The sequence below is a fragment of the Dipodomys spectabilis genome, unplaced genomic scaffold, assembly GCF_019054845.1.
Source record: "Dipodomys spectabilis isolate Male_0828 unplaced genomic scaffold, ASM1905484v1 ptg000173l, whole genome shotgun sequence".
Classification (NCBI taxonomy): domain Eukaryota; kingdom Metazoa; phylum Chordata; class Mammalia; order Rodentia; family Heteromyidae; genus Dipodomys; species Dipodomys spectabilis.
In genome coordinates this window covers 10,584,213-10,610,592 of record NW_024870850.1, presented here as the reverse complement: position 1 = coordinate 10,610,592, position 26,380 = coordinate 10,584,213, and the positions used below count along the sequence as shown (strand labels likewise).

Genomic DNA, 26,380 nt, shown 5'->3' with positions numbered 1-26,380 from the left:
CAAGCTGTTCCCACCACATCATGCAACTCCTGAATGGCCTGGCCGAGGCGGAAGGGGGAGGAGCTTCTGGCGCTACTGACGTAGCTCAGGCTCTGAGAGGCTGGCTGAGCCTTAGCCAATAGGCTGAGGGGGACGAGGGGAAGGCGGGGCTTTGGTTAGCCAATCGGAGGGCGCGCCTTCATTGCCGCTCTATGCCGCTCCGCCTTGACTCGCTGGTCCCAGAAGGCGCCGGGTTTCCCAAGATGGCGGCCGACGTGTCCGTTACTCACCGGCCCCCGCTGAGTCCGGAGCCTGGGCCCGAAGTAGAAGCTACTGAAACTGCGGAACGCCGGGCACCCGAGGAAGAGCTGCCGCCTCTAGATCCGGAAGAGATCCAGAAACGCCTGGAACATACCGAGCGCCAGTTCCGTAACCGCCGTAAGATACTGATCCGAGGCCTCCCGGGGGACGTGACCAACCAGGTACGGCCGGTGGGGGGCGGCGCGGGAGCGCGGCGGGGAACACCGACGTGCGCCTGCGCGCGGGGGCGTCCGGCGACGCCGGTGCGGGCCTCCGCTGCGGGGGGGGGGGTCCCGGCCGGGATCCCGGGGAATCGGGGGAGACCGGAGCGCGGTGGGCCGCGGGGGGAGAGGGAGGAAGACACCGGCTGCGGGGTGCGGGGAGCCGTTGCTAGGGGCGACCACAGGCCGCGGGGAGCCCCGATCACTGAGCTTTGGCCTGGGAGGACCGTGTGAAGGGATTGCTGGATTGGGAGGTGTGGGCAGTCCCCCCCCCCTTCCACCCTCCTTCCCCGATCCTTTGGATTGTGTCACACAGACAGACAGACAGACACACACACACACACAACCTGGGTACACACACACACACACACACCCCATGGGTGGTGAGACCTTCCATCCAGAAGTTTGTTAGGACATCAGTTTCCCCCCCCTCTTCCACCTTCCTTCCCCGATCCTTTGGATTGTGTTACACGCACACACACACACACACACACACACACACACACACACACAACCTGGGTGGTGAGACCTTCCATCCAGAAGCTTGTTAGGACATAACCCTGCCTCGATTCATATACCTCTTTAAGATGCAGAGCCGGAAGTTGTAGCACCCTTCCTCCAGGAAGCCCAGGATTCATTTGGGAAGAGGTTTCCTGCCACCCTATCTCAGATCTTAGAGGCAAAGGCTCTGTGCGTCGCGCGGAGTTCACCTTGGCCGATCTTCCTGCTGCATGCCCTCCCCCCACTACGCCTACCCAGGACAGCCCTTCCTCCTGCTCTTTGGACCCAGGAAATGGCATCTCTAGCAATGGATAGATTCCTTCTCCCTGTCTCCCCCCCCCCTCCCCCCGCCCCTGGCCCACTTTGCCCACACGATGGGACACACAGTTGAAGGAGCCCTTAGAGGGTGAGGGGACAAATCTGGGACCGGGGGACAAATCTGGGACCAGGCGCCACAAGTCCACAAGGTCTGGGGCTGGTCTCCCATCTAGTGTCCACAGAACGCAGCTGCCCGGAAGGCGGCCCTGCCAACAAGAGGGAATTGGGAGGCACAGTCATAAATATATGCACCCTCTCCAATTCGATGCCACTGGATAGTATTTCTGCTGCTGTGACCCACTGCCCAGCGTGAGGCATATTTATTCACCTCCCCAAGCCTCAGTTTCTTTGCCCATGATATGGGTTTGTTAATATTTAGCTGTAGAGTTGTAGGAAACAGCCTTGCTAATAAGTCAGACAGGTTCAACAACTTCCCTTTTAAAGATCTGCTTTCTGAGCAGCATGTGGACAGACTTTTTTTTTTTTTGGTAGGTCATGGGGCTTGAACTCTGGGCCTGGGCCCTGAGCTCTTCAGCTCAAGGCACATGCTCTACCACTTGAGCCACAGTGCCACTGCCGGTTTTTGGGTGGTTCATTGGAGATAAGAGAGAAGAGTCTCAGGGACTTTCCTGCCCACTGACTTTGAACCTCAATCCTCAGATCTCAGCCTCCTGAGTCGCTAGGATTATAGGTGTACGCCACTGGCACCCGGCTCAGACTTTTTTCCCCCCTCTAATACTAAGGCTCAAACTCAGGGTCTCAGGCTCTTGTTGGGCTTGCTTGCTCACTGCTTGCACCCTACCCCTTGAACCCCCCTCTCCGGCCTGGCTTTCTGGTGATTAGAAATAAGAATCTCCTGGGCTTTTCTGCCCAGGCTGGTGTGAAATGGTGATCCTCAGATCTCAGCCTCCAAAGTAGCTAGGGTTACAGGCATAGGGGCCGCCAGTGCCCTGGCTTTCAGCCAGGCTCTTGAATCTTGCTTTGCCAGTGATGGCCTCGAGCAGGTGAAATGGCCTCGTTGAAAGCTCAGGTTCCGCATCTCGAGGCAGGCTTGGTCATCCATCTGCCTTAGTAGTTGGGCTGCCTGGAAGAAGCGCCCAGCTGTTCCTTCATCCCTCGGTAACTCTGTCTCTGGTTTCTGTTTCTGCAGGAAGTACACGACCTACTCAGCGACTATGAGCTCAAGTACTGTTTTGTGGACAAATACAAAGGGACAGGTTGGTGGGGCTGTGGGGCGGGTCTGGGCTGGAGGTGGGAGGGTCATATCTTGTCTCCTAAACATCAATCCAAAAGAGTCTGGGCACTATCCCTTCGCTTTCTCACTCAAGGCTGGTTCTCTACTGCAGCTCCACTCCTAGCTTTTTGGTGGGTTCATTGGAGATAATAAAAAAGACTCAGAGACTTTCCTGCCCAGGCTGGCTTTGAACTGCTGTTCTCAGATCTCAGCCTCGAGGGTATCTTCCTGCCTCTTGCAGACGCCTGCCCCTAGCCTGTTCTAATTCCCTTGCACGCCTTATTTTGTCCCTAATCCTTTTCCCTCAAAACCATTCTCCCACCCCTCCTAGCACTGTTTTATAAAGCTGTGTCGTGGAAGGTTCCAGGCTGTCTCTTCTGCCTGCCATCATGACACCGTCCACCTTGGCTGTCATTGCTGGCTTATAGGCCTGCCTCCTACCTAGCTCCAGGAAATTGGGAAGGTCTTGTCAGCCTCGGCCACTGTTAGCCATTGTGCCAGGTGTTAAAGATCTTCTATAGCCTTCCCTGACAGTCTGTAGGGTGAGGTTAGTGATTGAGATCTTGGAGGTACAGAGAGCCTTCATGTTGGGATCCTGGTCTGTCTCCACTCAGGCTGTGTCAGGTAGCAAGGAGGAGGGCCAATGCTGTGGCTGCATAATGACTAGCCAAAGAATCAGCCAATCATGTGCTTGCTGGCTCCCAGGTGAGCTGTCCACAGGCCCGTTCTGGGGCTCCAGGCTCCTAGGGGACTCAACAGAGTCTCCCAAGACTTCAGCACCTCTAGATGACTTAGCGTAGCTAATACCACGTAAATACTGCATGCAGAGTCTAAAGATCATGACAAAAATCTGTCCATGTTCAGTGCAGCCACACCTCCTTTCTTCCCAGTCCGTTGAGCCCACTTTGGCTAATCTGTGACTGTGGGGGCCTGTGCCACATGCATCAGGGCTCCAGATGTTGAATGATGTTTTCTGTTCGTGCCACCTTTCAACAAATCCTTACTGAGCATTTACTATGTGTCGGGGACCAGGGACGTGGCTTGCCACCAAACAGCCCGGGCTGGAGAGGAGGAGGCTACTCAAATAGTTGCAAATGTGAAGGTGAAATGGGCCAGGTATGATGGCGCACCCCTGCATCCCAGCGCTCCAGAGCGTGAGGCAGAAGGATTGTGAGTTCAAGGCCAGCCTGGGCTATTATAGGGAGATCCTTGTCTTAGAGAAAGAAAAGGAATAAAAAAAGCATCTTGGGACCTTTAAAAGCAACAGAAAAGGCACAGTGGGTGGAGAGAGCAGGGATCCTGATCTGGAGCAGCTAGGACAGGCTTCGTGAAGATACGAGGTAGAAGGCCGGATCAGGAGAGCGGGCAGGATTGAACAGGGGTTTGTGGGGCCCAGTTTTCCTTACCTGGGGAAGGCAGCTAGAGGCCTGGGTTGGAGTCTCGTCGCTCTGTTTCTAGAGGCAGCTGTGGGGCTGGCAGAGGAGGTAACGTAGGTCACAAGGCTGGTTTGGAGGAATGGAGAGGATGGTGCAGTTATCGCAACCTAGATTTAGCTCTTTATTTGTTTGTGACAGTCCTGGGGCTTGAACTCAGGGCTTGGGTGCTATCCCTGAACTTTCTATTTATTTATTTACTTATTTATTTATTTTGTTGGCTCAAGTTAGCCCTCTACCACTTGAGTCACAGCTCCACTTCCTGCTCTTTAGTATGTGATTGGTCCCATGAACTTTCCTGGCCTGGCTGGCTTTGAACCCTGATCTTCCAACAGATCTCAGCCTCCTGAGTAGCTAGGATGACAGGCGTGAGCCACTGGCTTCCCAGCTTATTTTACCTTTTTTTTTTTTTGAGCTAGGATCTCATACTGTAGTTCAGGCTGTGTTCAAACTTAAGATCGTCCGGCCTCCATTTCCCGAGTGCTGTGAATATGACATGTACATCCATCCATATAGCACATGATGTACGTATGTGTATATGTACATATGTATACATAAACACATGCATGCGTGCATATGTGTGTATATTATATCACTAGCTGCCTGGAATGTCCTAGAACTCAAGATCCTCCTGTTTTGAGGTTGGGATTATGGGTGTGCGCCACCTCGCGTGGCTCTGGACAGCCTTCTTAGCCTCTCTCCTGGGAGAGGCAGGGAGCAGGTGCAGGGGGGTCGGCAAGAAGGGGGAGCCCCTAGGCCCCACCGGCTTGCCCCGAGCTGTGCGGATCGCCAGTGGCAGGTGACTGGGGGTCCCCCGGGGCCGGAGAGGGCGGCTCTGCACCCGTGATCTCACCAGATGGAGGGCGGGTCAGGCCCCCCCCAGCAGGCCCGGCATCGCTGACCCGCTCCCCGCCCCCGCCCCGCAGCCTTCGTGACCCTGCTGAACGGCGAGCAGGCCGAGGCGGCCATCGGCACCTTCCACCAGAGCCACCTGCGGGAGCGGGAGCTGTCGGTGCAGCTGCAGCCCACCGACGCCCTGCTGTGCGTGGCCAACCTGCCCCCCAGCCTGACGCAGGCGCAGTTCGAGGAGCTGGTGCGGCCCTTCGGCAGCCTGGAGCGCTGCTTCCTGGTGTACAGCGAGCGCACCGGCCACTCCAAGGGCTACGGCTTCGCCGAGTACATGAAGAAGGACTCGGCCGCGCGCGCCAAGTCGGACCTGCTGGGCAAGCCGCTGGGCCCGCGCACGCTCTACGTGCACTGGACGGACGCGGGCCAGCTCACGCCCGCCCTGCTCCACTCCCGCTGCCTCTGTGTCGAGCGCCTGCCGCCGGGCTTCAGCGACGTGGACGCCCTGCGCCGGGCGCTGTCCGCCGTGCACACACCCACCTTCTGCCAGGTGAGCCCCGGCCCGTCGGGGACCCGGAGCCGGGCCTCGGCGGTCACCAGCCTCCTCCCATCGGGCCCCCTAGAAAATGAAGCGGTGCTGCTGCCGGGCCTTGTGGCTCACGCCTGTAATCCTAGCTACACAGGAGGGCTGAGATTCGGAGGATCGAGGTCCGAGGCCAGCCCAGGAAGGAAGCTTCATGAGACTCTTTATCTCCAAAGCTCCATCAAAGAGTTGGAAGTAGAGCTGTGGCTCAAGTGGTAGAGCACCAGCCTTGAGCAAAAAATAAAAAAGCTCAGGGACGGCACCCAGGCCCTGAGTTCAAGCCCCAATACCAACACACACAAAATGAAGCAGTGCCCCCTGACTTTTAAGTGGGCTCTTGGGTGCTGGAGGCGCCCCGGGCTGGGGTGCAGCCTGGGACCCCAGGCTCTATCACTCCCTCGGGTTGCCTGTTTCTCCAATGCCGGGGGCTCCCTGCCGGAGGCTGGGCATGGAGGAGAATGCCTTTGGATTCAGAATCCTCCCATGCTTCCTTCCAATCCCTCATGCTTGGACTACAGGCACGCGCCCCCACACATGGCCCTCATCATCATGAAATAAGCATAGTAATGCTTTGCTGCTCACTTTTTTTTTTTTGAGACAAGGTCTCATTGTGTTCCCCACATTGGTCTCTCCTCCTGGTCAAAGTGTGAGCCTCCTGCCTTAGCTCGATTGTACTACAGGCGTATGTCGCCATGCCCAGCTCAGCGCTCTGTGAGTAGTACATTCCTCCATGATATATCCGCTAGCGCTCTGTTGTTTGTGATTCCCTTATTTTTTGCTGATACCACTTGGCCTTAGTTGCTCTGCTTGAGCCACATCTCCAGCCCTACTGTTCATTTTGTGGTAGGGTCTCAAGGTCTCTTACTGCCCAAGCTGGCTTCAAACTGATCCTCCTCAGCTCCTGAGTAGCTAGGATTACGGCTATGAGCCACCTGCTGTCTGTCTATTTTATTTACTTACCTTACTCATTTTAGATCTAGTTGGTGTTGGAGATGGAATTTAGGGCCTTGTGTGTGCTAAACAAGTGCTCTACCACTGAGCTACACCCCAGCTGCTCATCAGACATTTATGAAACACCTGGGACCACCTGATTTGAGGTGACACCTCCCTCCCCCCCCCACACCCCTACAAATAGCTGTCAGGTTGGAGCCTCAGCCCCGCCCCCCTCTAGTTAGGAGTCACGTGACCCTGGTCACCCTTTGGCCCCTAGTGTATCTGTTCATAAGAATAGAAGGATTCTATATCCAGGCTTTGGCCCTACCCTTGACTAGGGGCGAAAGCCAAGTGCTGTGTAAACTGGGCTGGCATGTGCAAAGGCCCTGGGGTCCTTCCCAACAGCATTAAAAAACAAAGGATGAAACCAGCATGTGTGGCCAGGGTACTCTGAAGGTGCTGGAGTGGTAGCCCAGCAGCCCCTTGGTGCGTCTCGGCACTTATAACAACCCCATCAACTGGGTCCGGGTGCTGGCCTCAGTTTCTGTGTTAGGAGCCAGGCCTAGGGCAGGTCGGCCAGGCAGATGCCAAGCAGGGAGCTGGCCATCTTGGAGTTGTTTCTTTTCTCCAGTCAGGAGGAGCCCAGGGAAACTGGAAGGTCACCTGACTGGTTCGCAGGCCAGTTGGCTTCCATTAACTGTTACTGTATTACAAAGTTGCTTAGAAACTTGGCTAGTTCAGGGGTAGGGGGCACAAAATACTGCTGGAAAATAAATACAGAGCGTTTCACAGGCTGGGTGTGGCTCCAGTGGTAGAACAGGCAGCCAGGCCCAACACCAGGAAAAAAAAAAAACAGCAGAAAATAAAACATATCCTAAGACCAGGGGTGTTAACCCAAAGCTGCTTCTGATTGTGAATGGGCCAGCCAGGCAGCTCAAAACTCAGTGTGTCAGCTGGGCCTGGTGAGCCTGGTGGCTCCCGCCTGTCATCCTAGCTACTCAGGAGGCTGAGATCTGAGGATCATGGTTCAAAGCCAGCCTGGGTAGGAAATTGCCAGTGAACCGCTAGAAAACCAGAAGTGGAACTGTGGCTCAAAGTGCTAAGAGCTCTAGCCTTGAGCAAAAGAGCTAAGGGACAGCACCCAGGCCCTGAGCTCAAGCCCCAGGACCCACCAAAAAAAAAACTCAAAAAAACAAATTTCAGTGTCCTTCCCTGATGACCCCACCCCCACCCCCAGAACTTTCTCTGGGTGACCCTGCTCATCCCTGATCCCACAATGATCTAAGAGATGCCCTGAAACGTGAAACCTATGTGTGTATGTATTTATTTACTTATTGTCAGTCCTGGGGCTTGAACTCGGGGCCTAGGCACTCACTGTCCCTGAGCTGCTTCTGCTCAAGGATAGCACTCTATCCCTTGAGCCATAGCGCCACTTCTGGCTTTTTCTGTGCATCTGGTACTAAAGAATCGAACCCGAGGGCTTCGTGCGTGCTAGGCGAGCGCTCTACCGCTGAGCCACCTGCCCATTTATGTTTATGTTGCCCAGGCTGATCTGAAACTTGGTCCTGAGCCAGCCTGTGCCTCTTAAGTAGGCGGGTGACACTGAACCCATTGCCCAGTCTCTCTCCTTTTTGTTGGTCATGGGGCTTGAACTTGAACACGGTCTCAGACTCTTTGTGCTCAAGGCTTAGTGCTCTGACCACTTGAACCACAGCACCACTTCCGGCTTTTGAGTGGTTAATTAGAGATGAGTCTCTTGGTTTTCTGCCCAGGATGGCTTCAAACCCCGATCCTCAGCTCTCAGAATTCTGAGTAGCTAAGATTATAGGGGTGAGCCACTGGCACTTGGCTCCAATTTTTCTTTTGGTGGTATTGAATTCAGGGCCTTGTGCTAGGTTGGTGCTCTCCCTCTGAGCCATGCCTCTAGTCCTGTTTTTGTTAGAATTTGGGTATGGGTGTGGGTGGTTGTTTTTGGTGTTGTTGATCATGGGGCTTGAACTCAAGGCCTGGGCTCTGTCCCTCAGCTCTTAGAGCTTAAGGCTAGCACTCTACTAAATATGAGCCACGGTACCATTTCCAGTTTTCTGGTGGTTCATTGAAGCTGAGTCTTATGGACTTTCCTGCGTGGGCTGGCTTTGAACCGCGAGTCCTCAGATCTCAGCCTCCTGAGTAGCTAGGATGCCGGGGTGGAGCCACCAGCACATGGTTGCTAGTTTTTTTGTTTGTTTTGTTTTTTGATCATGGGCCTCAATTCTGGGCCTGGGCGCTGTCCCTCAGCTCTTCAGCTCAAGGCTAGTGCTCTACCACTTGAGCCACAGCGCCACTTCAGCTTTTTCTGCTTATATGGTGCTAAGGAATTGAACCCAAGGCCTCATGCATGCAAGGCAAGCGCTCTACCACTGAGCCACCTTCCCAGCCCCGGTGACTAGTTCTTCTTGAGATAGGATCTAGACTCTTTCCTGGGCATGGGTCTTAGCTGCCACCTTTCTGCTTTGAGACTTCTTGTAATCCCTGGGATCACAGGCGATTGCCACCTTGTCTGTATCTCCCCCCCAAGGAAGTCGAATCTCCAGGCCTTGATCCTACCCTTTTCAGCCTCTTAAATAGCTGGGATTACAGGTGTGAGCTACTAGTGTCTGGCTTCAAACTCAGGCTGACAGGATACTAAACAGTGGTTCTGATTTCTCCTTTTGGATTTAGGGGTTAGAGAATGCTAAAGTCTTAAACTTTGAGAATGACCCTGAAATCTGATGAGCTGCTCACCAGCATTTCAGGGCAGAAATATTCAGGTTGAAGTAGCTGTCTAAATGGGGTACATGTACATCCGACTCCCATTTACGGGCAGTACTGGGGTTTTGAACACAAGGCCTCTTGCTTGCTAGTTAGGCACTGTACCCCTTGAACCTCATAACTCCAATATTGCCATACCTCGTTTGGCTTGGCTTCCCTGCCAACCGTCTCCCCCTGCTTGCCCCCCCCCCACACTTGAACTTGGCCTGGGTGCTGTCCCTGGGCTGCTTTGTGCTCAAGGCTAGCGCTCTACCACTTGAGCCCCAGCACCACTTCCAGCTTTTTCAGAGTAGTTTTTATTGAAGATAAGAGTCTCACAGACTTTATTGCCCAGATTGGCTTCAAACCATGATCCTCTGATCTCAGCCTCTCGAGTAGTTTGGATTACAGGGGTGCACCACTGGCCCTGAATGGCTTCCTACTTTTTGTCTCCAGTGTGGCTCTGTGTTCCAACACAAGCTCTTTCTTACTCCTTTGTGGCTGTGCGCTATTCCATCTTAAAGACAGGCTGGTCCTCAGCCTGTGTGGGAACTGCATTAGTCCTGGGTACAGTATCTTGTAGTCCCATACCACCTAGAGACTGAGATGAGAGGATCACTCGAACTTGAGTTTGAGATGAACTTGGGCGGCACAGTGGGACCTTATCTTCACACCTAAATCATCCTGTCGTCACCCGAGAGTCACTTGGGACAGGAAAGGGTGCCCCACCCACACTTTGCTGCTGCTGTGGTGGTTGTTGCTGGTTGTGGGGCCTGAACTCGGCCCTGGGCGCTGTCCCTCAGCTCTTCAGCTCAAGGCCAGTGCTCTACCACGTGAGCCACAGCGCACTTCCAGTTTTCTGATGACTCATTGGAGATAAAGAGTCTCCCAGACTTTCCTGCCTGGGCTGGCTTCGAACCACGATCCTCAGATCTCAGCCTCCTGAGTAGCTAGGATGACAGGCGTGAGCCACCGGCGCCCGGCCCCACCCACACTTTGAGCACCTCAAGTGCAATGAAAACCAAGAAGTGGGCTCCCCAGGTTCATGGTGGGTCCACTTGGTACAGCCTGACCTGAAGTGGATCATTTGTAACTTTTTGGATTTGTTTCCCAGACAAGGTCTGGCTATGTAGCCAGGCTGTCCTTGAACTCATGGTCTTCCTCCTCTGCCTCCTGAGTGCTGGGATGACGGGCTTAGGCCACCATGCCCAGTGTCTGTGGCCCTGCACTTTGTACCTTGTTATGAAACAATCCCTGGGGGACTTGAAGTATACAGGCTTTTTTTTGTCGGTCATGGGGCTCGAATTTTTGACCTGGGCACTGTCTCTCAGCTCTTCAGCTCAAGGCGAGCACTCTACCACTTGAGCTACAGCACCACTTCCGGTTTTCTGGTTGTTTATTGCAGATCAGTGTCTTACAGACTTTCTTGCCCGAGCTGGCTTCGAACCGCAATCCTCAGATCTCAGCCTCCTGAGTAGCTAGGACGACAAGGGAGACACCAGCACCTAGCAGCACAGCGCATTTTATGCACACAATGTGTGCATCATTAGGCCAGTCCAGCCTCTGGCCCATTTTTCTTTTGTAATACCTCTGACCCCGGGGGCCTGACGAAGGGCTGGTGACTGTCGTGGGGCGTGTGGAGAGATGGCTCTTGTCTGGCTTTGGTGGTTCTATGCTGAGACTCCAGACTCCTGCCCACTTCCTGGCAGCAGAAGGCCCAGTGGAGCTGCCAGTGCCTGGCTCGGCTTTCCTGCGTGCCCTGGGGCCCTGGGCATGCGCACATCTCAGTTCTCTGAAACGTGGGTTTGAGGGAGGCCGGTCACTAGGATTAGCTGCTGATCAGAGGCAGAAGCAGGGCTGGAGACCAAGAATGGCACCCCGCTGCCCCTCCCAGGAGGGGTCACTGTCACCACCTAGAGTCCCATCTTGGCCCCTGTGGTCCACCCTTGGCTCATGACCACGCTCCCTGCAGCTCGCGTGCGGCCAGGATGGACAGCTGAAGGGCTTCGCCGTGCTGGAGTACGAGACGGCCGAGATGGCGGAGGAGGCCCAGCAGCGGGCTGACGGCCTGGCCCTGGGGGGCAGTCACCTGCGCGTGTCCTTCTGTGCCCCCGGCCCCCCAGGCCGCAGCATGCTGGCCGCTCTCATCGCTGCCCAGGCCACGGTGAGTGGAGATGGGCCTGGGGGCGCCCTCAAGATGCCAGCGTGGCTGCCAGCCCTCTAAGCCACCATCCCTTCCCCTCCCCAGGCCCTCAATCGGGGCAAGGGGCTGCTGCCGGAGCCCAACATCCTCCAGCTGCTCAGCAACCTGGGCCCATCCGCCTCCCTCCAGCTGCTGCTCAACCCCCTACTCCACGGTGGCGCCGGCGGCAAGCAGGGTAAGTCGAGGCTGCGCGGCCTGGGGTGGGGTGTGGAATGGGGGCGAGGGGACGGTTCGCCTCCCCTTTCTGGGCCCTGCCAGCACGGCCACAAGGCCTCCGAGGGTCTGTGTCCTGCCATCAGCAGGCCTGGGTGAAGGGCGGGCCAGCACCCAGCTCCCCATATCCCCGCAGGCCTCCTGGGAGCCCCCCCAGCCATGCCTCTGCTCAGCGGGCCCGCCCTGTCCACGGCGCTGCTGCAGCTCGCCCTGCAGACCCAGACCCAGAGCCAGGCTCAGAAGGTGAGGCCACGCCCCGCGGCGGCCACGCCCCGCGGCGGCCACGCCCCGCCCCCCGCGGCCACGCCCCGCCCCCGCGGCCACGCCCCGCCCCCGCGGCCACGCCCCGCCCCCGCGGCCTGCGCGTTCCCGTGGGGCTGCTCAGGCCCCTCCCCTGCACACCCGTCCGCTTGCCCATGCAGAGGCCGTGGGGCGTGGATGGGTGCCACTGTGGGTTTGCCTCACTCCCCTTCCACCCCCCCAAGCTGGCATGGGGCGGCCAAGCCCATCTGCTGTCCAGGTTACACCGGCCTGTCTCCAGCTGACTGTGCTCTATTCTAGAAGCCGGGCATTCTGGGAGACTCACCCCTGGGCACCCTCCAGCCGGGCACCCAGACTGCCAGTCCTCTCCTTGGGGAGCTGTCTGCAGGTAACACCCACTTCTCGCCCACCCCCCCCAACACTGGCAGAAGCCCACGGCGTGGCCTTGGCCGAGGTCACTGGCTCATGATCCCCCCCCTTTGTCCATAGGGGGAAATCTGCCCTCAGAGCTGCTGCCCGGACGGGGAAAACCACCCCCCCTGCTGCCACCGCTGCTGGGCCCCTCTGTGGGCGACCGGGACACCATGGGTCTGGGTCCCCCGTCCGCCCAGCTCACCCCACCTCCTGCCCCTGTGGGGCTCCGTGGCCAAGGAGTCAGAGGCCTGCAGAAGGACAGCGGGGCCCTGCCTGCGCCCACCGGGGTAAAGCGCCTTCCACCCCTCCCCCCACCCCCTCTGCCTGGGACCTTTGTAAATCTGCTCCTTTCTTCCCAGGTGTCGCTGCTGGGGGAGCCCCCCAAGGACTATCGGATCCCCCTGAACCCTTACCTGAACCTCCACAGCTTGCTTCCTGCCAGCAACCTGGCAGGGAGTGAGGGCCGGGGCTGGGGAGGTGGCAACCGAGTCCGCCGCCCACCCGAGGCCCCCACACCCCCTCCCCGGAGCGCGGGGGGAGGGGGCGGCAGCAAAGCTTTTCCACCCAAGTCCCGCCTGCTCAGCCCCCTCTCCAGCTCCCAGTTACCCCCTGAACCAGGGCTGCCTGACAGCTTTGGCTTCGACTACCCTTCGGTGAGTACCTGCGGCGGACCTGGGGCTGGCCAGCTCTTTTGTTTATTTTTGGTCGGTTGTGGGCCTTGAACTCTGGGCCTGAGCGCTGTCCCTGAGCTCTTCAGCTCAAGCCTGGCCCTCTACCGCTTGAGCCACAGCGCCCCTTCTGGTTTTCTGATGGTGTTATTGGAGATAAGAGTTTCATGGACTTTCCTGCCCGCGCTGGCTTTGAGATCTGGTCCCCAGATCTCAGCATGAGTAGCTAGGATGACACGGGAGCCACCGGCCACCGGCGCCCGGCTGTGAGACTCTTGTGCCCAACTCATCAGCAAAATGCCCCAAGAAGGAGGTGTGACTCAGGTGGTAGACTGCCAGCCTTGAGCAAAAAAAGCTAAGGGACAGTGCCGCCAGGACCTGGCTTTGAACCTCTAGTACCAGTGCCCCCCAAAAGGAAGGAAAGGAGGAAGGAGAGAGAAGACACGCACGCACGCCAGTCTTGTCAATGTTCACGCATGGCCATTCCTGTTCTCCACAGTGGCTCTTGGGATGGGTGGCCGCATCTGTGATTCTATGGCCACTCCAGGACCAAATTTGCCGGGGGGGGGGGGGGGGGGGGGGGGGGGGGCAGGACATGGTTCTATGGGGCCAGCCAGGCTGTGAAATTGAGACAGGGTGAGGCTGGCACAGAACCTCATCTCTTCTGCTCCGGTGCCTTTCCTGCAGGACGTGGGACCTCGCGGGCTCTTCCCCCATGCTCGGGAGCCAGCCCTGGGGGCTCACAGACCCAGCCGGCACAAGGTAGGAGCTGCCTGTGCGTTTCAGCCCTGTGGCTGTGCGGACTCCTTGCTCTATCATTGTGTAGCCTTTTTTTTTAAAAATTTTTTCTGAGATGTTGTTGGGGGTCCTTGTGCCTCAGCCTCTGAGTAGCTGGGACTATAGACGTGAGCTACCAGGCCTGGCTGCGGACATTTTTTCCTTTCTTGCCATTCTGCAGCGTGGCGGGTGGTTTCCTTGGTTGCTCGCTCCCTAGGGGCTCAGTGGCTGTCCCCAGGCTGTTGAAGGTCAGGGGGACCCCCCCCCAGGTGTTGGTCACTGGCCCATGGGGGCCCCACCATCCCAAGTCCAGCCCAAGTTCATTTGAAGATGAGGGGAGAGCTTGCATTGCCAGCTCTCTGTAGGGTGTCACTCAGCCTTGTTTGGGCCCGTCCAGTGGCCTCAGTCAGTCCACCCCTCTCTGCAGATATCCCCCCACCCAGTGGCTATGGAGATCGGAGTGGCGGAGGAGGCGGGCCCCTCTTTCACACTTCTACTCGGGCTCCCCGACATCCTACTTCACCAGTGGCCTGCAGGCCGGCCTCAAACAGAGCCACCTCAGCAAGGTGAGGAAGGACACGTTCCTGCAGGAGGCGGGTCCCCAGGCTAGCCAGGATGCTGGGGTGGCTGGGGTGTCAGGGATCAAACCTGCCCGCTGTGTGCAGAATGCCACACTTCCGGCTTCCCCATCAGCCCCCAGATGGGAAACTGAGGCTCTGGGAAGTGGAATCTGCCCACTGGAGAACCTCCTGTCCCAAGAGTGACCCCACCCCCCCACCCCCACCCCGTCCCCTTTCTGCAGGCTGTTGGATCCTCCCCGCTGGGCTCCAGTGAGGGGCTCCTGGGCCTTGGGCCCAATGGCCATAGCCCCCTGTTGAAGGTATTGGCAGGGAGTGGGGGGACACACGGGGCTGGGGAGCCCCCTGCCTCCCCGCCCCCCTCCCTGATGCAGCCCTTCTTCTCTTCTTTGTCTCCAGACCCCGCTGGGCGGCCAGAAGCGTAGCTTTGCCCACCTGCTGCCCTCGCCCGAGCCCAGCCCCGAGGGCAGCTACGTGGGCCAGCACTCGCAGGGCCTGGGCGGCCACTACGCAGACTCCTACCTGAAGCGGAAGCGCGGAAGCGGATTTTCTAAGGGGCCTCCCCCGCAGCACAGCGCTTTGGGGGGGGGGGGGTTCCTGGGTTTTGTGGGATGTCCCTCCCCCCTTCCTTCCCCCCCCAATTTTCTTTCAGTACTAAGAGAAATCTCGGGAAAGACTTCGCTGACCAAGGAACTGGAGCCCAAGGAAATAAGAGGGCTTTGGGAGCCCCCCCCCCCCCCATGTCCGGGCCTGCTCCCATGCGCAGAAAACCTGCAGCCTTAAGAGAGAGGCGGCACCGCCTGCTCGCTCCTCCCTGGGCCCTTCCTCCCGTGCCGGCTCTCAGGGGTCCCCCCCCCCCCTCGCCTCATCACTCCTGTGTTTTGGCCTTTCCAGTGCCTTGGAGGCCCCTGACCTCCCGCGAGGATCAGAGACTGTCTGGCCTTTTTTAACTTTTGACAATGGACTTCGGTTTTCTTTTATAATTTTTTATGATTCCTCTTTCGTTTTTTAACCATCGAGATGCCCCTCCCCCGCTCTGATTCCTGCCGGGCCTGCAGCGCACACTGCGGGTCGGCGGCCCCACTCTCTTCTCCCGCGTGTGTGCTGTGGGCATGGCGGTGTCCGGCCCCCACAAGCCCACTCTGGCCAGTACCCCCCCCCCCGCTGCGATTCCCCCCTCACCTCCTGATGCCTTAAAGTTGGGCCCCAGGCTTCGCCAGCCAGAGCTTCTCAGACGCCAACCTCTCCCCCTCCCCACTCCCCCCGCAAAGCTTTGACTCAGGACCAAAACATCTCTGGCCTGAAGATTGGGCCCCCCTCTCGCCAGATCCTCCCCTCCACGGGGCCCGAAGGCCAAACAAAGCCTTGGTCTTGGCAGTCTCCCCCCTCCCACCCAAGCCTAGGCACAGAGAGGCGCCCCCGCCCCCCTCCCCCCCCCCCCCCCCCCCCCCCCCCCCCCCGCCGGCCACGGCCTCTGAGCAGATGCCAGCCTCGCTCTGTAAACAGAGCCGCCACCACCCTAGGTGCCGCAGGACGCACCGTCCTGCCCCGCCCACCGGCAGGACGTGTCCACGCGGGGGGGGGGGGGCGCCCTGTCCAGCCGGGCCCCCCGCTTCCCCCGGACTCTGGGGCGCACGTCCACGCCAGGGGGTGCCTTCCCCGTTCTTTCCACACAGAGACCTTTGCTGAATTAAAGTTTGTAAGTAAACGGTTTTAAAGAGATCACGGCTGGCTGGTTTCTTGGGGGACACACGGACGCCGGGGTGGGGGGTCCAGGATGGCCCCCACACACGTGTTCGCGCCGGGGACACACCCCGCTCCCCCAGCTGCTGGCGACCGGGACGCGGCGCGCGCGGCGCTTCCAGGTATTACGGGCGGTCGGCGCCGCGCATGCTCAGTGCCCAGGTCACGTGACGCCTGTCATGGGCCGCCTCCATGGCCCGAGGCGGCGTGAATGCCGGGTTCTTGCTCCGGGCGGCCCGAGGCTCCTGGTGGAGTTGGTCCGGGGGAACGGCGGCCCCGGAGGCGACCCGGAAGCTGGGGAGCGCGGGTACGTGGGTGCCGGGGGCCGCGCCCGGGCGCCGCCGGGGCCGCTGACGCCCGCGCGTGTCTTCCAGGCTCTGCATCCGCGGGAGAGGCGGCCGGAGGCCCCCGAGCGGCCGGGGGACGTGTGAGTGCGGGGGGGGGGGGGGGGGCCGCGCCCCGAGCCCACGTCCGCGCCCCGACCCCGCGCCCCGACCCCGCGCCCCGACCCCGCGTCCGCGCCCCGACCCCGCGCCCCCGACTCCCCCCCGCGCCCCGACCCCGCGCCCCGACCCCCCCCGCGCCCCGAGCCCGCGCCCCGACCCCCCCCGCGCGCCCGACCCCGCGTCCGCGCCCCGACTCCCCCCTGCGCCCCGAGCCGCGCCCCGACTCCCCCCCCGCGCCCCCGACCCCCGCGCCCCGACCCCCCCCCCCGCGCCCCGAGCCCGCGCCCCGACACCCCCCGCGCCCCGACCCCGCGTCCGCGCCCCGACCCCGCGTCCGCGCCCCGAGCCCGCGCCCCGACCCCCCCCCCCGCGCCCCGAGCCCGCGCCCCGACCCCCCCCCGCGCCCCGACCCCGCGTCCGCGCCCCGACCCCGCGTCCGCGCCCCGACTCCCCCCTGCGCCCCGAGCCCGCGCCCCCGACCCCCCCCCGCGCCCCGACCCCCCCCCGCGCCCCGACCCCGAGCCCGCGCCCCGAGTCCCCCCGCGCCCCCGACCCCGCGTCCGCACCCCCCCCCGCACCCGAGCCCGCGCCCCGAGCCCGCGTCCGCGCCCCGACCCCGCGCCCCGACTCCCCCCCGCGCCCCGACTCCCCCCCCGCGCCCCGACTCCCCCCCGCGCCCCGACCTCCCCCCCCCGCGCCCCGACCCCGCGTCCGCACCCCCCCCCCCGCACCCGACCCCGCGCCCCGACCCCGCGTCCGCACCCCCCCCGCACCCCGACCCCGCGCCCCGAGTCCCCCCGCGCCCCGACCCCGCGCCCCGACTCCCCCCGCGCCCCGACCCCGCGTCCGCGCCCCCCGACGCCCCCGCGCCCCGCGTCCGCACCCCCCCCGCACCCCGACCCCGCGCCCCCGACCCCCGCGTCCGCACCCCCCCCGCACCCGACCCCGCGCCCCGAGTCCCCCCCGCGTCTGCACCCCGAGCCCGCGCCCCGAGCCCCCCCCCCCGCGCCCCTAGCCCGCGTCCGCACCCCGACCCCCCCCCCCCCCCCGCCCCAGCCGCGAGGCCCGCACCCCCAAGCCCCGGCCCCCCCCCCCCGACCCGCCCCGCAGGGTGAACGTGGTGTTCATAGACCCGCGCCGGACAGCGGATCCCCGTGAGCGGCAGAGTCGGGGACGACGTTCTTCACCCTGGCCCAGCGCCACGGGGTGGACCTGGAAGGTAGGGCCCGCGCCCGCGCAAAGCCGCGGGGAGAGAGAGAGGGAGAGAGAGAGGGAGAGAGAGTGTGAGTGTGTGTGTGTGTGTGTGTGTGTGTGTGTGTGTGTGCGTGTGCGCTGCGCGCGCTGGAGCTTGAACTCGGGGTCTTCAGGGGCTGGGCGCTGCCCTGAGCTCGATCACGTGATTGTTCCACTCCCTGCTTTTTTTTTGTTGTTGTTTCCATGGTTAGTTGGAGATAGAGACACAGACTTACCTGCTTGGGCGGGCTTTGGAGTGCTACCCTTAATCTCAGCTTCCTGCGTGGCGAGGATTCAGGCCTGAGCCTTCAGGGCCTGAACACACTGCCATTCTTTTTTTTTTTTTTTCTTGCCAGTCCTGGGACTTGAACGCAGGCCCTGGGTTCTGCCCCTCAGCTTCTTTGGCTCAAGGCTAGCACGCTACTACCTGAACCACTGCTCCACTTCTGGCCTTTTCTGAATGGCTTATTTATTCAGAGATGAGAGTCTCAGAGACTTTTACTGCCCAAGCTGGCTTTGAACTGTGATCCTCAGATCTCAGCCTCCTGAGTAGCTGGGATTATAGGTATTGTTGTAAGCCACTAACAAGAGCCCAGATGACACTGCCCTTCTTCTGGTTGTTTTGAGACTGAGTCCTGCCCTGCTCTGTGGCCCAGGCTTGCCTGCAATTTACCAGACTCTTGAGTACTGAGCCACAGTAACTTTCTTCATGTATTTAGCAGCCAAACGCCCACCTCAGGACCTTTGTATTTCCTGTTCTCTGCCTCAGGTATATCTTCTCAGTAAATGTCACCTTCCTAACAGGTCATCTTCCTTAGCCAGTTAACTCGGTCATATCAGTATTTTGGCATTTGTTTCCTGTTTTGGCATTACTTTTTCTTTTTTTTTTTGGTCAGGTCGTAGGACTTGAACTCTGGGCTTGGGCACTGTCCTGTGCTCTTCAGCTCAAGGCAAGCGCTCTACCGAGTGAGCCACAGTGGTACTTCCGGTTTTCTAGTGGTTTATTGGAGATAGGAGTCTCACGGACTTTCCTACCCAGGCTGGCTTTGAACCCAGATCCTCAGATCTCAGCCTCCTGAGTAGCTAGGATGACAGGGCGTGAGCCAGCGGCACCCCAGCTTGGCATTACTTTTAAGTTTTAAGACGTTGGGCTGGGAAGTTGGCTCAGTGGTAGAGCGCTTGCCTTGCAAGCATTAGGCCCTGAGTTCGATTCCTCAGCACCACATAAGCAAAAAGAAAAAAAGCCGGAAATGGCACTGTGGCTCAAATGGTAGAGAGCGCTAGCCTTGAGCTGAAGAGCTGAGGGACAGCGCCCAGGCCCAGAGTTCAGGCCCCACGACCAGGGGGAAAAAAAAAAAAGAAAAAGTTTTAAGACGTTGAAGGCAAGAATGCTACCATTTGAGTCATGCTATATCTCAAATAGGGTATTGCTTTTTGTATGGGGCTAGCCTCCTAACATGATCCTCCTATGAAGCTGGAATCACAGGTATGAACCACCATACCCAGTTCCATTGAGGCAGAGGTCTTGCTAACTTTTCGTCTGGGCTGGCCTGGAACTGTGATTCTCCAGATCTCCAACAGCCAAGTAGCTGGGATTACAGGCATGAGTCACACAGCACTTGACCTAGTCTGTTTTATTGTCCTCATAGCACTTGTCAGTGTTTTGTTCCCTTTCTTGTCCTGTGTCCCACAGGGAGCTGGGAGATTCAATTCCCACTTAATTAGCTGCCTCTTGTGATAACAGGATTGGAGATTGGTATTGTTAAAAGAAAGAAAGACGGACTGGGAAGGTGGCTCAGTGGTAGAGTGCTTGACTTGCAAGCATGAGGCCCTGGGTTCGATTCCTCAGCATCACATAAACAGAAAAGGCCAGAAGTGGCGCTGTGACTCAAGTGCTAGAGCACTACTAGCCTTGAGCTGAAGAGCTGAGGGACAGCGCCCAGGCCCAGAGTTCAGGCCCCACGACCAGCAGAAAGACCAACAGCAGCTAATGTATGAACTGACTGGTGCCGTTCCTGGGGCTTGAACTCAGGGCCTGGACACTGTCCCTGAGCTTCTCTTGCTCAAGGCTCTACCACTTGAGCCCCCTGACTGAATCTTCATTAACAACTCTAAATAGAGCTGAACTCCAATTTAGTGGTGGAAAATCAAGCCCCAGCATCAGTAGACCTGGTCCCGCCTGTAATCCTAGCTACTCAGAGGCTGAGATCTGAGGATCACGGTTCAAAGCCAGCCTGGGCAAGAAAGTCCATGAGACTCTTATCTCCAGTGAACCACCAGAAAACTGAAAGTAATGCTGTGGCTCAAGTGGTTGAGCGCTCACCTTGAGCTGAAGAGCTGAGGGACAGCGCCTAAGCCAGAGTTCAAGCCCCATGACTGACCAAAAAAAAAATAGACCTGGTCCAAAATCAAGGAAACCTAGATTGAAATCTAGCTCATTGTAGCCACTCATCCATGTTGCGCCTTTGTGGATACTGAAAACCTACTAGGCATTAGGTGGCACTATATAAGCTAGACATGACTTCTGGAGGGACAATAATCCCTGGGCTCTGGTGGCTCATGCCTGTAATCTCTGCTCATCAGAGGCTGAAATCCAGAGAATCACAGTTTGAAGCCAGCTACGGCAAAAAAGAGAGAGAGAGAGAGACTCCCATCTCTAAATAACCGCTAAAAAATTACCAGTGAAAATCTAAAAAGGGGGGCTGGGAAGGTGGCTCAGTGGTAGAGTGCTCGCCTGGCATGCATGAGGCCCTGGGTTCGATTCCTTAGCACCACATAAACAGAAGAAAAACAGAAGTGATGCTGTGGCTCAAGTGGTAGAGTGCTAACCTTGAGCAAAAGAAGTTCAGGGGCAGTGCCCAGGTCTTGAGTTCAAGCCCCATGACTGGCAAAAACAAACAAAAAAAACCTCTAAAAAAGGCCTATAATTCTACTAATTCAGGAGGCCAAGATCTGAGGATCAGAGTTCAAAGCCAGCCCAGGCAGGAAAGTCCGTGAGACTCTTCTCTAATGAACCACCAGAACACTGGAAGGGGTGCTGTAGCTTAAGTGGTAGAGCGCTGGCCTTGAACATGGGAAGCTGGGCCGGCGCTCAGGCCCCAGTTCAGGCTCCAGGACCAGTAACAAAATAAAAATGAAAATGAAAAAAGTCTCCCTAGTAAACATGATGATGGGGGTGGGAAGGTGGCTCAGTGGTAGAGCGCTTGCCTCGCATGCCTGAGGCCCTGGGTTCCATTCCTCAGCACCACATAAGCAGAGAAAGCCGGAAGTAGCGCTGTGGCTCAAGTGGTAGAGCGCTCGCCTTGAGCTGAGTTGCTGAGGGACAGTGTCCAGGCCTAGAGTTCAGACCCCACGACCGGATCCCCCCCAAAAAAAACAAAAACGTAAATATGATGATGCCATATTCAATGGGGAAGGCAGAGATCTACCAGGAAATACACAGAGATTTTTTTGTTTTTGTCTTTACGGTTTTTGTTTTGTTTTCTTCTTTTTTGCCTGTCCTGGGGCTTGAACTCAGGGCTGGCTGCTGCCCCTGAGCCTCTCTGTGGCTGTGCTCTACTCCTTGAGCCACTGAACCACTTCTGGCTTTTTCTGAGTAGTTTATTGGAGATAAGAGTCTCATGGACTTTCCTGCCCCGGCTGGCTTTGAACCGAGATCCTCACATCTCAGCCTCCTGAGTAGTTAAGATTACAAGTGTGATCCACCGTCGCCTAATATATAGAGTATTTTTTTTTCTTTTTTCTGTCAGTCGTGGGGCTTGAACTCTGGGCCTGGGCGCTGTCCCTCAGCTCTTCAGCTCAAGGCAAGTGCTCTACCACTTGAGCCACAGCGCCACTTCCGGTTTTCTGGTGGTTCATTGGAGACAAAAGCCTCATGGACTTTTCCTGCCCCAGCTGGCTTTGAACGCTGATCCTCAGATCTCAGCCTCTTGAGTAGCCAGGATGACAGGCGTGAGCCACGGGCACCTGACTTCCCCAGATATTTTATTGATCTGAAGGGTTTGAACTTAAGGCTTTGGGTGCTTTCCCTGAACTTTCCTGCTTAAAGCTAGCACTCTGTAACAGTTCGAGCCAAGCTCCACTTCCAACTTTTCGGTGGTTAATTGGAGATGAATCTCATGGACTTTCCTGCCCGGGATGGCTTTGAACTATGACCCTCAGATCACAAACTCCTGAGTCGCTAAGATTACAGGCGTGAGCTGCCAGCGCCTAGGCTCTCCAGCTGTTTTTAAACCAGGTGGCTTTGGTTTTTTGTTTTTTTGGTTTTGGTTTTGGCCGGTTCTGGCTTGAACTCAGGGCCTGGGCACTGTCCCTAAGCTGCTTTTGCTCAAGGCTAGCACTCTACCACCTGAGCCACAGCATCATTTCCAGTTTTCTCTCTGTATGTGGTGCTGAGGAATCGAACCCAGGGCCTCAGGCATGCAAGGCCAGCGCTCTACCACTGAGCCACCTTCCCAGCCCCAACCAGGTGATTTCTTTGTTCTCCATTGAGTGGCTGGGAGTGAAATTATTTGTAATACTTTGTACCTGGCACCTGTTGCAGAGAGGAAGGCAGGTCGGCCTAGAGGTAAAGATAACTATTTATGGGGTTGGAAGCATGGCTCAATTGATGAGTGCTAGCCAGTGAGCTAAAGCATCAGGTAAGCCAGGCACAAGTGGCTCACACCTGTCATCCTCGCTCCTCATGAGGCTGAGATCTGAGGATTGCAGTTCAAAGCCAGCTCAGGCAGGAAAGTCTGTGAGACTCATCTCCAATGAACCACCAGGAAACCAGAAATGGTGCCGTGGCTCAAAGTGGTAGAGCACTAGCCTTAAGCAAAAAGAGCTCAGGGAACAGTGTACAGACCCTGAGTTCAAGAGTTCAAGCCCCACGACCAACAACAACAACAAAAAAGGATCAGGTTCAAGTCCTGGTCGAAGACCAAAAGAGAGAGAGAGAGAGTTATAAGCCAGGCACAGTGATTCACCTGTGGCTAATCTGGTACCGGCACACGAAAAAAGGAATAAACGAGGTTTATTTATGGCAGTGAATGATGCCCTAAATTAAGAGGGAGAAGAGAAAAGAAGCAGAATGAGAGGGAGTCTGGGGACAGTCAAGTTGAGTCAGTGGAGAAAAAGAGCATTCCAGTCTTTAGGGACAGCAGGAGCAGGGCCCTGGGTGGTAGATCAGGGAGGTAGTTGTGGAGCCAGTCATAGTAGTGTATGTCTGTAATCCCAGCTGTTAGGAAGCTGAGAGGGGAAGATCTTTGTTGTTGTTTTGTTTGTTTTTTGGTCAGTCATGGGACTGAACTCTGGGCCTGGGCTCTGTCCCTCAGCTCTTCAGCTCAAGGCCAGCATGCTACCACGTAAGCCACAGCACCACTTCTGGCTTTTTTCTGCTTATGTGGTGCTGAGGAATCGAACCCAGCGCTTCATGCATGCCAGGCAAGCGCTCTACCACTGAGCCACCTTCCCAGCCCGTGTTGTTGTTTTTTGTGAGTCCTGGGGCTTGAACTCAGGGTCTGGGTGCTGTCCCTGAGCTGCTTTTGCTCAAGGCTAGCACTCTACCACTTGAGCCATAGCGCTACTTCCAGCTTTTTCTGTGTATGTGGTAGTGAGGTACTTCATGCATGCTAGGCAAGTATTCTACCGCTGAGCCACATTCCCAGCCCCAGGGAAGATCTCGACTTCCAGTACAGCCTTGTCCTTCAAAGGCCTGTCTTTCTTTTTCTTTCTTTTTTTTGTTTTTTTGTTGGTGGTGGGGCTTGAACTCTGGGCCTGGGCTCTGTCCCTCAGCTCTTCAGCTCAAGGCGAGTACGCTACCACTTGCACCACAGCACCACTTCCAGTTTTCCGAGTGGTTTAAGAGTCTCACCTTGGGCTGGGAAGGTGGCTCAGTGGTAGGCTTGCCTTGCATGCCTGAGGCCCTGGGTTCGATTCCTCAGCACCACATAAGAAAAAAAAAAAAGAGTCTCACCTTTAGCCGGGCGCTGGTGGCTCACACCTGTAATCCTAGCTACTCAGGAGGCTGAGATCTGAGGATCGCGGTTCAAAGCCAGCCCGGGCAGGAGACACTGTGAGACTCCTATCTCCAATAAACCACCAGAAAACCGGAAGTGGCGCTGTAGCTCAAGTGGTAGAGCGCTCGCCTTGAGCTGAAGAGCTGAGTGACAGCGCCCAGGCCCAGAGTTCAAGCCCCCACGACCTACAAAAAAAAAAAAAAGTCTCACCTTTTGTGCCCAGGCTGGCTTTGAACAACGATCCTCAGATCTCAGCCTCCTGAGTATCTAGGATTGCAGGCATGAGCCACCTGCGCCTGGGAAAGCCCTGTCTTTAAAAAAAAAAAACGAAAAAAACTAGGCGCCGGTGGCTCATGCCTGTCATCCTAGCGGCTCAAGAGGCTGAGATTTGAGGATCGCAGTTCAAAGCCAACCCGGACAGGAAACATTGTGAAACTCTTCTCCATAAACCACTAGAAAACCCGAAGTGGCATTGTAGCTCAAGTGGTAGAGCATTCGCCTTGAACTGAGAGCTGAGGGACAGTGCCCAGGCCCAGAGTTCAAGCCCCACCAACAAAAATAAATTTAAAAAATAGGAATCAATGGAATGATAGAGGGAAAAGTAGATCTCAAGTCCTGAGTAAAGGAATTTGAACTTTAGTGTGTGTGTGTGTGTGTTTGCCTGCCTGTGTTTTGTTTTGTTTTTTTGTCGGTCGTGGGGCTTGAACTCTGGGCCTGGGCGCTGTCCCTCAGCTCAAGGCGAGCGCTCTACCACTTGAGCTACAGCGCCACTTCCGGTTTTCTGGTGGTTTATTGGAGATAGGAGTCTCACAGTCTCTTCTGCCCGGGCTGGCTTTGAACTGCGATCCTCAGATCTCAGCCTCCTGAGTAGCTAGGATTACAGGCGTGAGCCACCAGCGCCCGGCTCTGCCTGTGTGTTTGTTGTTTGGGTTTTTTTTTAACTGTATTTTTTTTGTCTTTTCTTTTTTGGTACTGGGGATCGAACCCAGGACGTTGCACTTGCTAGGCAAGCGCTTTGCCACTGAGCTACATCCCAGCCCCTGCCTGTGTGTTTGTATATACTGGGGGTCAAAACCAGGGTCTAGATCCTGTCCCTTAGCTTTTTTTTGGTGGTGGGGCTTGAACTCTGAGTCTGGCCACTGTCCCTCAGCTCTTCAGCTCCAGGCTAGCGCTCTACCACTTGAGCCACAGCACCACTTCCGGTTTTCTGGTGATTAATTGGAGATAAGAGTCTCATGGACTTTCCTGCTCGGGCTGGCTTTGAACTATGATCCTCAGATCTCAGCCTCCTGAGTAGCTAGGATTACAGGGATGAGCCACCGGCACCCAGCTGTCCCTTAGCTTTTTGTACTCAACAGTGGTGCTCTACCACTTGAGCCACAGCTCCATTTCTGATATTTTGGTGGTTCATTGGAGTTGAGAGTCTCACAGACTTTCATGCCCCATCTTGTTTTGAATCTGGATTTTCAGTTCTCAGCCTTCAGAGAAGCTAGAATTACAGGCATGAGCCACTGTGCTCAACCAGCTCCCGTGCCCCTGGGATCAGCAGGGAGATGCCCGCCGCGGCGTCCAGCACAGGGTCCTAGTAAGGCCTCACAGGTGCCTGTTGACCTGTTGCATTTTTTCCCATCTTATTTATTTAGGGCCAGTTCTAGGCTTGAATTCAGGGCCTAGGCATTGTCCCTGAACTTCTCTTGCTCAAGGCTAGCACTGTACCACTTGAGCCACAGCGCCACTCTTCCAGCTTTTTTTTTGTATGTGGTACTGAGGAATCGAACCCAGGGCTTCATGCATGCAGGGGAAGCGCTCTACCACCAAGCCACCTTCCCAGCCTCTTCCTATCTTATCTACACAGAAATTAATGGCCACGATCTCTGTGGATGGCACCTGGGGTCCGCTAGGCCGTGTCTTTGTAAGACCTTGGGCTGTGTGGTGTGCTGGCGGCTCCTGCCTGTAATCCTATCCTCTCAGGAGGTGGAGATCCAAGACTGCAATTGCAATTCAGAGCCAGCCGGCACAGCTGAGTGGGTGAGACACTTTTTATCTCCAATGAGCCACCAAAAAGCCGGAAGTGGAGCTGTGGCTCAAGCAGTAGAGCATCCCCCTTGAGCAAAGAAGCTCGGGGACAGGGCCCAGGCCATGAGTTCAAGCCTCAGGACTAGGCCTCCTTCCCCCCAGGACTCCCCCAAACCCTTGGGGTGCTTGGGCCAGCTGCTAACCCAGAAGTGAGGCCTCACCCCCCCCCCCCCTCTACTTCCTCCCCAGGGGCCTGCGAAGCCTCCCTGGCGTGTTCCACCTGCCACGTGTACGTGAGCGCGGCCCACCTGGACCTTCTGCCTCCCCCCGAGGAGAGGTGAGCCGGGAGGGTGGGGGGGGGGGGTCCCCCAGCCGCGGGTCCCCGCGCTGACCGCTGACCCCCCCCAGGGAGGACGACATGCTGGACATGGCGCCCCTGCTCCAGGAGAACTCCCGCCTGGGCTGCCAGATCGTGCTGACCCGCGAGCTGGACGGGGCGGAGTTCACGCTGCCCAGGATCACCCGCAACTTCTACGTGGACGGCCACGTGCCCAAACCCCACTGACGTGGCGGGGGGGGGGGGGGGGTGCGAGCCACGGATCGGCCCCGCCACGGGACCTGCGGGGAGAGAGCGGGCGGCCGCGCGGGGCCCGGCCCGGGCTCGGACGGGGGCGGAGGGGACGCGGCCCGGCCCCCCAGCGGGCCCCCGGCT

General features: G+C 57.6%; 3 protein-coding genes across 3 annotated transcripts in view; all 3 read left to right on the top strand.

Moving 5' to 3' along the window:
- Window positions 1-11,702, top strand: part of Tyk2 (tyrosine kinase 2) — a 41,603-nt gene extending 29,901 nt beyond the window's left edge. Inside the window, exon 26 of the mRNA XM_042693911.1 lies at window positions 11,677-11,702. The gene's annotated coding sequence lies outside the window, so the exon portion shown is untranslated. The remainder of the gene's footprint in view (window positions 1-11,676) is intronic.
- On the top strand, window positions 60-15,645 carry Raver1 (ribonucleoprotein, PTB binding 1). The gene is given in 14 exon segments (XM_042693913.1): window positions 60-461; window positions 2,470-2,536; window positions 4,913-5,382; window positions 11,090-11,281; window positions 11,366-11,495; window positions 11,670-11,776; window positions 12,095-12,182; window positions 12,284-12,495; window positions 12,568-12,861; window positions 13,564-13,651; window positions 14,081-14,128; window positions 14,131-14,219; window positions 14,456-14,533; window positions 14,631-15,645. Coding segments are annotated over 14 exon segments (2,517 nt in total). The 5' UTR covers window positions 60-191; the 3' UTR covers window positions 15,015-15,645.
- A 497-nt stretch (window positions 15,646-16,142) lies between these two features.
- Fdx2 (ferredoxin 2) lies at window positions 16,143-26,249 on the top strand. The gene is given in 7 exon segments (XM_042693782.1): window positions 16,143-16,281; window positions 16,349-16,402; window positions 17,532-17,552; window positions 17,554-17,607; window positions 17,609-17,639; window positions 25,918-26,005; window positions 26,077-26,249. Coding segments are annotated over 7 exon segments (501 nt in total). The 5' UTR covers window positions 16,143-16,185; the 3' UTR covers window positions 26,234-26,249.
- The last annotated feature ends 131 nt before the right edge of the window (window positions 26,250-26,380 follow it).